Source organism: Besnoitia besnoiti, chromosome IV, assembly GCF_002563875.1.
Source record: "Besnoitia besnoiti strain Bb-Ger1 chromosome IV, whole genome shotgun sequence".
In the NCBI taxonomy this organism is placed as follows: Eukaryota; Apicomplexa; class Conoidasida; order Eucoccidiorida; family Sarcocystidae; genus Besnoitia; species Besnoitia besnoiti.
The window spans coordinates 2,398,317-2,408,068 of record NC_042359.1 but is presented as its reverse complement, the minus strand read 5'-3'; the positions used below and the strand labels follow the sequence as shown (position 1 = coordinate 2,408,068).

The 9,752-nt window shown below is 54.5% G+C and overlaps 2 protein-coding genes across 2 annotated transcripts; both read left to right on the top strand.

Moving 5' to 3' along the window:
• Positions 1–906: 906 nt before the first annotated feature.
• Positions 907–5,842, top strand: BESB_054630 (putative aminotransferase; the record flags this gene model as incomplete). Its single annotated transcript, XM_029363898.1, has 11 exons — positions 907–996; positions 1,677–1,753; positions 2,213–2,342; positions 2,804–2,893; positions 3,461–3,548; positions 3,684–3,799; positions 4,080–4,136; positions 4,476–4,589; positions 4,893–4,976; positions 5,394–5,474; positions 5,720–5,842. 11 exons carry the CDS (start codon positions 907–909, stop codon positions 5,840–5,842), a joined length of 1,050 nt encoding a protein of 349 aa, XP_029219821.1.
• Positions 5,843–8,675: 2,833 nt separating this feature from the next.
• BESB_054620 (ribosomal protein RPS15A) lies at positions 8,676–9,431 on the top strand (the record flags this gene model as incomplete). Its single annotated transcript, XM_029363897.1, has 2 exons — positions 8,676–8,908; positions 9,272–9,431. 2 exons carry the CDS (start codon positions 8,676–8,678, stop codon positions 9,429–9,431), a joined length of 393 nt encoding a protein of 130 aa, XP_029219820.1.
• Between the last annotated feature and the right edge of the window lie 321 nt (positions 9,432–9,752).

The following is a 9,752-nucleotide window of genomic DNA, read 5'->3' as shown; positions in this document are numbered from 1 at the left end:
ATGCGTGGAAACCATGGAGTGGACGTTTCCTGGTATCCACAGCATGTCCTCGGCTTGGGGCAGCGAAGCGGAAGATGCCCGAAAAAGCAAACCCGAGCTTTCCATCTTTTTATACAAGCTTGGACGTTGTTTCTAACCCTTTTCTCGTCAGCAAAACGGCGCCGAAAGCTTCGGGCGCGCGTGTCGCCCAAACCACGTGCGCGGCTCTCTCTAGTTCGCAACCGCTGAGGGGGGGGTTAGTCTCTTCCCAGTCTCTCACGGCTCCCCCCAGTCGTGTGTTTTTGCAGCCCCTAGACAGCGAGGCGCGCTGCCGTTTTTCGCAGGCATTTTCCGAGGAAGCTTGCGCTCTACACGGCGCCTCTTCCTGCGTATTTCTCTTTCTCCAAAGCGCGTCCCGGAGCTCTCCTTGGCGCTCCGCTGTTGTGTGGGTCTCGCGCCTTCTCCGCTGCTAGCGCAACTGCGACAGCTCTGTGCAGGCCTCGCTCTCGCCGCTGTGCGTCTTGTCTCTTGGTACCACCCCCGTGTGCCTCCGTCGGGTTGGTCTATGGCTCTCGCGTAGTTTCTCTCGTCCAATCTTCCTTTTCCGCCTTCCGCTCGTTGCCTCTTCGAACGCGCGAGACACCCCGTCGTCGCCTTCCTCGAGTTCGCTGCATTCCGGTTCGCTGCATTCCGGATTTTACGCGCTGCATTTCTTGCTTGTTGCCCTTCGAGTCCGTCGAAGTAGCTCAAAATGGCAGGCGACCACGCCAACGGAACTTCCAAGGCCGTCGACGGCCCGCCACCAAAGAAAATCAGATACATGCAGACAAAAGGCCCCCCGCCAGCGAGCAAGTGAACCTCCGTCTCGGCTACCCGTCGCCGGAGGAGCTTCCCATTGAAGGCTTGCGCAAGGCGACAGCCGCAAAAATGGCTGAAAACGACCCGGAGTTCTTCATGTATGGCGTCCCGGAGGGATTCCTTCAGTTCCGCGAGAGTCTCGCGGGCTACCTGAGTTCGGTGAGCACCCGAAAGCCAAGGCAGCAGACACACAGGCAGTCGGCTTGTGCCTTCGAAGGCCGTTTTTGGGAAGCAGGCAAAGAGAAGGCGTGCGAGGGGCGGACGTAAAGGTTACTCCGCATGGGACTCTGTATAGTTATATATATATATATATATATATATATAAAAGTTATATATATAAGTTATATATATATACGTTTTATATATATATAGTCCAAAAGGGGGGTCCTGAAGAGGGCCAAGAGACAGCTCGTTACAAGGAGGGATATGGCAGGCCGTAGCGAGTCGCGAACAGCGCAATCAGTCGAGTGAAACTCGCAGATGGCTCTTGGGAAGTTCCTGCTTCGCCTAGCGTTTTCGAGGTAGACTGAAGGCAAAGGAGGCAACGGACCGAAAAGAGTGAATGCCGCGAGGTTCCTATCCCAGTTCTTGCCATCTGGCGCCAGCAGGTATCCCAGGCAGACTTTCCAGCCTCTTCTGGGGCATACCTGCTTCACATGGTATTTTGTCTTCTCACTTTTCGTGCCCGCAACTTTGGGCCTCGGCGGCTACGCGGTTCTTCAGGTCTCTTCGTCGCAGTTGGCTCCCCTGGTGTTCGTACGTTTTCACGGGCTCTGTGCGTCTTCTCTCGAGGGCTTTGTGGAGCCTCTCTATCTATCTCCGAACTGTCTTTTGTGCAGGAGTACGGCTTTCCCGTGGACCCTGACCATCTCATGGCGGTCAACGGATCTGCTGGGGGACTGGATCTCGTCTGCAAGTAAGGCTCCTCCTTCGAGGTTACACCGCTACCAGAAAGGTTTTCCAGTTGCCCGCACGCTGAGGCAATTGGTTTGCATTCAGCCTCCGGTGACCACCCCGCGTTCCTAGCGCTCCTGCTAGCGGCAACGTGGCTCCTGTGGTCCCCACCTTGCCCCCTGTAGTCTGCCTTTGTGTGCTGTCATTCCTCGTTTCCATCGTCCTGCTTTTCCTCGCTACGCCTGCGTTCCCTCGCCGTTCGCGCCAGTTTGGGCTCCGCGTCCCCTCTGTTTGACCTCTGCGCGCCCTTTTTGCACGTTTCGAGTCGACAAAGCATTGTCGTTCGGACTTGGCTGACTGACCTCCCCCCTGGACTTCCTAGGCGCTTCTGCGCGTCTGTGCCTCTCTCTGGATGGACTCGGCGACCTCGCCGTGCACTTCACTCTGCTTGCACCTATGGCGCTGCGTCTGCGCTCTCCAGAGTCTACACTCAAGCGGGGGACGTCGTCTTCACGGAGAACCCCACGTACTTTCTCGCCTATCCGACCTTTCGGGACTTTGGGCTCAAGCCTGTCGAGATCCCGATGGACAAAGACGGCGTCAACATCGAGGTGCGTGCCGACTGCCTTGCGAGGAACGGCGCTACGAAGGCTGCTTCACGTCCTTTTGGCAGCAGTCGCTACCAGTTCTGTGTACGCAGTACATATACGTTACACAGAGATGCATGGGCTCGATATGTGGAGGCTCTTTCGTGTTTTGGGGGGAGAAGAATGCAGAAGGGCGTAGTCGTGCGCGGAAGCAGCACTTCAGCGCAGTGAGGAGGCTCCCACGGCCGTGATAGAAGGGGTCGGATGGCTTTCTGACGAAATGTCTTCCGTGTGATCTCTGCGGATACGCACCTGAAGTGGACTCCTTGCGCGGAGTGGGTGTCCGATGAACACGCGTCTGAATACGAAGCCACACTGCCGGTCGTCTGGTGCTCTGCCCCCCTCCCCCCCCCTCCCTTCCCTCCTACCCCCTTCGTGCGAGCTTCGCTTCTGCGGGTAGAATATCGGGTGTATGCGCGCTGCAGGCCTTCGAGGAAATGCTTCTCAAGCACAAGCCCAAGTTCTTCTACACCATCCCCGTGGCGCACAACCCCACAGGGCGTACGACTTCAGTGGTGCGTAATACTCGCCTCCTCTCTCGAGCGTTGTCTCTGCCATCGCGGGCGGCGCCCAGACTCTTTAACCACTTGCCATTTCTTTATTATCTATTCCTCGCGTGCGGTAGCTCGCCGCGAGTGTGCGTGTCTGCAGAGAGAGACGGGTAACTACATTCAGGTGTGCAGTGACGCTCCCGAGTGCTTGCGGATTCGCTCGCTGTGCTGTAGTGGGCGACAGGGGCGCGCGGGGTCCGCAAAGCGTGAACGCGAAGACGTGGAGCGTTTTTTTAGAGTGCCGAGGGCGCGCGAGGAGAGGGGGACTAGTACAGGTGTAGATCTTGAAGGTCCTTGTTTACCGGATCCAAGTTCTCTTGTACTTTCATAACTGTCGTGTTAAGTGCATTAAGTGTAGTGGTATGTAGCGTATACTAGAAAAACCAACGTGAAGCTGTACGAATATCATGACGTTCACTTTGGTAGGCGCCTTCTTGACGTTAGACTGCACGGTGCTGCCTCAGCGTATAACAAATCCGACTGCCGAGTTTGCAGAACGGCGAGTCTAGGGGTGTCTGGTGATGCCTGCAGGAGAAGAGAAAGAAGATTGTGGAGCTGGCGGTCAAGCACAACTTCAAAATTGTTGCGGACGAGGTGTACCAACTGCTCTGCTTCGAGGGTAAGGATCGCAGGTGCCTTCACTGGATGCCGTAGCCCTGTGTCGCTAGGCGGGACTTCAGCGATTGCAAGTGCCTTCTTTTTGTCGTCTTGCCCGGGAACTGGAAGTTTTTTTTCGGTTTGCGTCCGTCTGCAGGCGTCGACGTGCCGCCGCCCTTCGCGGCGTTCGACCACAAAGAGGAGCACTGCGTCATCTCCATCGGGTCCTTCAGCAAAATCCTCGCTCCGGCTCTCCGCCTCGGATGGCTTCAGGTGTGTTTTCTGGCCCCCCGCCTCGGCTCTGCTTCCTCGGCGGGGTGACGCCGCGTGCGCGTAGCAGCTTCTTGGTAAAGCGAAGTTGCAGGCAGTCGTGGCTACATATTTATATGTGTAGAGCAGTTGCAGTGCGGGAGCAGTGCATTCGCAAGCTTTTTGAGGACGCGCAGGCGTCTGAACTGATATGCGGGGGGAGGGGTCGGTGCAGGTGCGCGACTAAATCTCCACGTGCGAGTGAACACTGCCTCGGGGGGTGGGTGCTCTCCGCTCTGTTCAGGCTCACCCGTCGCTGTTGAAGCGTCTCCTTATGTGCGGTCTCATCGAGTCTGGAGGTGTAAGTCGCGTGCGCAAGGTTTGCAAGCTCTTGACAGACTCTGCACTGCGCTTCAGCAGCAGAAACGTGACGCCGTAGTCGCAGGCAGGGCTAGGCAGGGGCGTGGATATGCAGGCCCCACGTCTGCGCGTACAGAATCATACGCGGACAAGTGCGCGGGAGCACTCGAGAGCAGCCACCAGGAGCCTGTGCTCATGGCAGGCGCAGGCGATGAGTGGGGAGAGGGAACGTTCGGAGACAGCGCGGGAGTCGCAAATATTTCTGCGGGCAGACTTGCCTCCGAGTTATCTTCTTCGTCTCATATTCCGGCTCTCCTGGACTGCCTGGTCGCCTCTGCAGTGCCTCAACCCCATCATCTGCGGTGTCGTCCAGAAGGCCATTGACCTGGGTATTCTCCAGGACAACGTCGTCGCCACCCGCCGCGCTCTCTTTAAGAGATGCGACAGACTCAAGGTCCGGAAGAGGGCTGCTAGTGGCGTATGCAAACGCGCGGGCAATTCCTGAGGCTAGGCATATGCATTCGTTTTCTTGACGTCTGTGCGGCCGTGTGCACGGGGTGCACGCATATTCATCTAGGCGTCTACTAGCGCAGTCAGCCCCAGACAGCGAACGAACAAGTGTCTGTGTGTCTAGAGGGACTTCTTGTCTGATACGAGCCGTACCCACCTTCATCAGAACTTGGCACGTGGGAGGAGGTGGGCAGTCGCAGAAGTTCCAGTTGTCTTCCTAGCGACTCACGTGTCGTGCCTTTTGCAGGCATCGCTTTCCAAATACATGCCGACGGAAGCGACGTTCGAGGAGCCTATTGGCGGCTATTTCCTGATTGTCAAGCTCCCGCCGGTACGTTCCAAGTGTGGCTAGAAATTGGACATTTTCATCCACTCTGAGTGAAGTCTTAGATTTGTGCGTAAACATGAAGTGCTACCCAGTGTGCAGATGCACGAGCGCCGCAGGTCCACGAGCTCAGTTGACGGCGATGGGGTGATTTGCATGTGGCGTAGACGGTCGCGGGGGGGGGGGGGGGGGGGGGGGGCGCGGGACGCAGTGCTTAGAATCTCGTCGTCTGTAGGTGTGGTTGCGTGGTTGACGTGGCAGAGTGACGTACTCAATACGCAATAAATAAATGTTCACGTTGTTCCTCCTCTGTGTTGGGAGCTGACTTCTTCGCTGTTTCGTAATGGACTGGTGATATTCGCGCGTTGACGAAATCTGTATTCAAGATTCGTGATTTCTGCGGCCTTGTCATTACTACGATAGGGAATCATGTCGTTGGATTTGCTGGAAGAAGCAAACAAGAACCACAAGGTCTCTTTCCTTCCTGGGACAACGTTCGGAAAGGTAAGCCCCGCAATCTTTCCTTGTTAATCGCGCTTTACGGTGTAGGCATCAATCCACACATCTCTGCGAGGCTGCATGTTCCTTTTCAGGTGCCTGTGGACACGATGGTGTGGGGTTATCTGTGAAGTCTTATTGAAAGGTGATGTGTAGGCCGAGCCCTTAGTCTGTCGAATTTAGACTCACCCACCGAACATCTTTGTACATCCTTGTGGACTGCGCGTTACGATGATCTTTCGTTGCCTCAGGGATTCGATGACTACATTCGCCTTTCGTTCTCGTACTACAGCGAGGACGACATTGAGACCGGCGTGCAGCGTATCGCTGAGGCTGTGAAAGTGTTGATGAAGAAGCAGAATGGATCAGCATAAACACGAAGATACGGAAAGGAGGATCACTCACGGAAAGGACCTGTATCCAAGCATCTCATGTCGCCGTGCAGATTTTTCTGCAGTACCAGGCATAGCATGGATTGTTTTTCAGGCTGGATTGTACGTTTCTATAGACGCAAAGAGACATGTGCGGCGGCTGAAGGAAAGAAGCGAAATTACTTCCCGTAACTTCTGCAGGTTGTCGGCGGTGATATGTGTACGTTAGGCTGTGTAAAATAACACCCTCATATGTCTGTAAATGTGACCGCTCTTGGTCTTGTCCCCTGTGTACAGTTACAGCAGCGGAAAGACCGTTGCCGCGCGGATGTATTTCCCGTTGTGTCTGCGCGGCGGGCAACTTTTTGTAGCTGTGTGGTTGCTATCGTTACATACTAAGCAGCAGTTGTTTACTCAGTATTGATGATAACGAACAGTACAAACTGTTCCCATTTGAGCGTACGTGCATAGACGGCAACGTGAAGTGACACCTCTGCGAGCACGCCGCACTAACCCTGAGCCTCCTCGTGTCCCTCGCCCTCTCCCCGGGGGAAGGAATAAGTCCGTTTAGAAAGGAAAGCTACGTACTGGGGATGGTTTTGACTGGGGGCTTTCTCTCTCCGGGGCAAGTCAGCAGCGACACTCCAGCAGCTCAATACCCAGAACCACCAGGTTTCAGCATGAGTGATGTTGGAACGAAGAACACTACGCATTGTAAAGGAAGCAGTGAGCATCTGTTTGGAGCTATAAGAAAAAGATACATGCGCATCTGAGAAAAGCGTATCACAAAACGATTGGCCGGGTCAGTGTTTCAGGCATCCAAAGAGAAAAGTACTGCAGCGAAAGGGCATGTGATGTCGCGCTCTCCTTCATAAGTATAGATTTCGACGTGCAATATCATTATGCGGGGCTCTTTCGTTACCCACATCAAACGCCCTGCTACGCAGACCTAGAATTTCGGTTGCCGTACTTCGTTAGCTCGCGCATGGTAATCGCGCATAACCGTGTTTGTGTTCAACATATCTTACCAGCGGATTTTCATAGTCACATAGCTCGAGACCTCATATACGCCTAGAACAGAAAGCTCTCTGCGCCTCCGGCTGCAGTTGCACGTCCCTTGGCAAGCACGTTTTTGCAAGGATGGTATATAGTTGTGGGTCATCCTCTTTTGGGCAAGCGCGAGCTCCACAGCTCTCCCCAACTCTGGGTATATATCAACTTTTGAGGACTATCTCCACGGCCGTCTATATTAAGGCATTGCGAGATAATCAGACACCTGTGATTAATGGCGGTATGCCACCTGGCACGAAAGCACACCTTCGTGTAAGTGCCACTTGGCGGAAAAACGCAACGTGCAGCTATTCCCCATTGCGTGGAATCGTGTGGCGTGGCGCACGTGCGAAGACGCCAACGGGCTGCCGTCTCGAGTCGGTTCGTGGGGGTGTGAGTAACGGTTCAGAGTCAGGAAGCAGCGGAAGGGAAGCAAAAACATCCTTATTCGGCAGCCAGTGGCTCCGGTCGTGGTGTTCTGCCTATATGGAAGATCAATGTTAAAACCGGCGACGTGATATATTCCTGTTAATCCCGGCTCTACCCCCGCCGTCACCAGGGGTTGCGGCTCACCACCACATAAGACCACTGTATATACATACTGTGTTGTCATATAACAGGCGCTGCCGCTTGGGTGATGTTTACGGCCGAAGGAAAAAAGTGAAAAGACATCTTTATGCCTACCGGCCGTTTTTTCTCTTGGCCCCCTTTTACTAGTGCTGCGCTGGGGCGCATGCAAATTGCCAGCGCACGAGTAGAGATGTCGCCTGCGCGAGCAGTGGTGGCGGGGGAAGATGACGACGATCTTGTTTCCAAACAGAGACTTTTGTTCCGGAGAGGGGCCGCTGGAAAGGGACTATCCTGTGTCACCGGGTGGTCACATCTGCTGTTAATCTGCTTCTTCTCTTTTCCAGTTGTTCCTCTCTCGTGTCGCCAAGGTAAGCACACTGCGGATTCCGTTCGTACGCTCGGGTGTTTTCATTCCTGTCACGGCCTCCCGATTGGTTCGGGCGCGAGACGTAGTGGGGTTCCTTAAGTCATGCCGAAAAAGCTGCGCGAGAGGATCTCCGATTTGAGAATGTTTTCAATCGATGAATTCCGTAAAACTTTTTTGTCCGTTGCTCGGGCCTGTTTTCCCCCGTAATTCTCAAATGGTACCCGCGAGAGACAGGGCCCCAACATGCTCCCCACAGAGTGAAAATAGAAGTCTCTGGTCGCGCTGCGCCGGCAATGTATCAAGAAAGAAGCGACAATTTCCTCATTTCTTTCGTGTTCCCACTTTTTTTTGCCTCTACGATGCGGATGGGGGTTGCTGAGGAAAGGGAAAAGGGGGGGGGGGGGGGTCGGGACAACACGGACCGGCATGCGGCCGCGCCCCGGGACGTGCATTTTCTCATAACAAACGCCGTTGCGCGACTTGTGTGATGCTGGCTACACTTAGTGTAGCTATTTCCAAGGGGATGTCGCTGTGACGGGTTTTTTCGGTTCTGGTGATGTATGAACTCGCTCTCGCCCCCCCCCCCCTCTTCCCGACCCGTATCCCGTATCCTCAGGCCAACTCTGCTACAGCGTGTTGTTCAGGGGGGGTATTTTTACTAGGTCGGTACACCTGGGCGTACACGTTTTTAGTTTACCCCGTTTAGTACCTCTTTGATGCCTACATCTCAGTTGTCTCATCATCAAGGAGGATAGCAAGTCTCCGCATCTTCGCCCAACAGTCGGCTTGTTTCTCCCGAACCAAGGTGTGTCGTCTTGTCTGTGTGGTCTGCTGTTGCCTTCGAAACAGATGGTGCGCATGAACGTTCTGGCAGATTGTCTGAAGACCCTCGTCAACGCTGAGAAGCGTGGACGCAGGCAGGTCCTGATCCGGCCTTCTTCCAAGGTCATCATCAAGTTCCTCCAGTGCATGCAGAGGAGAGGATACATCGGCGACTTCGAGATTGTGGATGACCACCGAGCGGGCAAAATCGTCATCGAGCTCCTCGGCAGAATCAACAAGTGTGGTGTAATCTCCCCCAGGTATGGACTTCATCTTTTTGGAGACAACCATGCAAGTGGCCGGGAACGGTTCTGTGACGCGTTGTCTGACCGATATTCTCTGTCTCGCGCACTCCTACGGTGTGCCGCACGTATCGATGGACGATCAGCTAGGTGAATGGGTGTGAATGATACATAGCATATGTGAGAGATTATCGCGTACAGTATCTTTGATGCCCACGTGTGCAGACCCAGGTTAACTCACTCTCCGTATGGGGTGTGTGGTTCCATTATTCAGTAGCATCTTGTTATCTGTGCATCGGGCTTGTTTCTCTCATTGTGTGAATGCGAGTTTGCGCAAGAAAACTTTCTCGGCGCCGGCGTGCTGCTTTTTTATGTCCACAGATTTGACGTGCAGGTCGACAAGATCGAGCAGTTCTGCTCTAACTTGCTGCCCTCTCGTCAGTTTGGTCACTTGGTGCTGACGACTGCGTACGGCATCATGGACCACGAGGAGGCCCGCCGCAAGCACACCGGAGGCAAGATCTTGGGCTACTTCTTCTAAGAACATAATTTGTTGATACTTGTTTCTGTCAGGGTAATGAAACTGTGGGGTGTCTGGTGTGCTCAGTGTTGATGGTGTAAAAAGACCTGAAGCAACTCGCTGCCCGCCTAACACCGTTCTTTTTTTCCCTCACTATTGTCGCCGCTGCGTCGAACTACTGGCTCCGCCCTGAAGCGCAATCGCAGTCTTCCGGAGCACAGAGTGGGGACACACTCGTTTGAACGACGCTCGCACGTCGTCTTCAAAGCGACCCGTTCAGTGAGAGGGAACTCAGGGGAACGGTCTTGAACCGGGCAGGCGTCGCGGGCCCTCAGACTATGT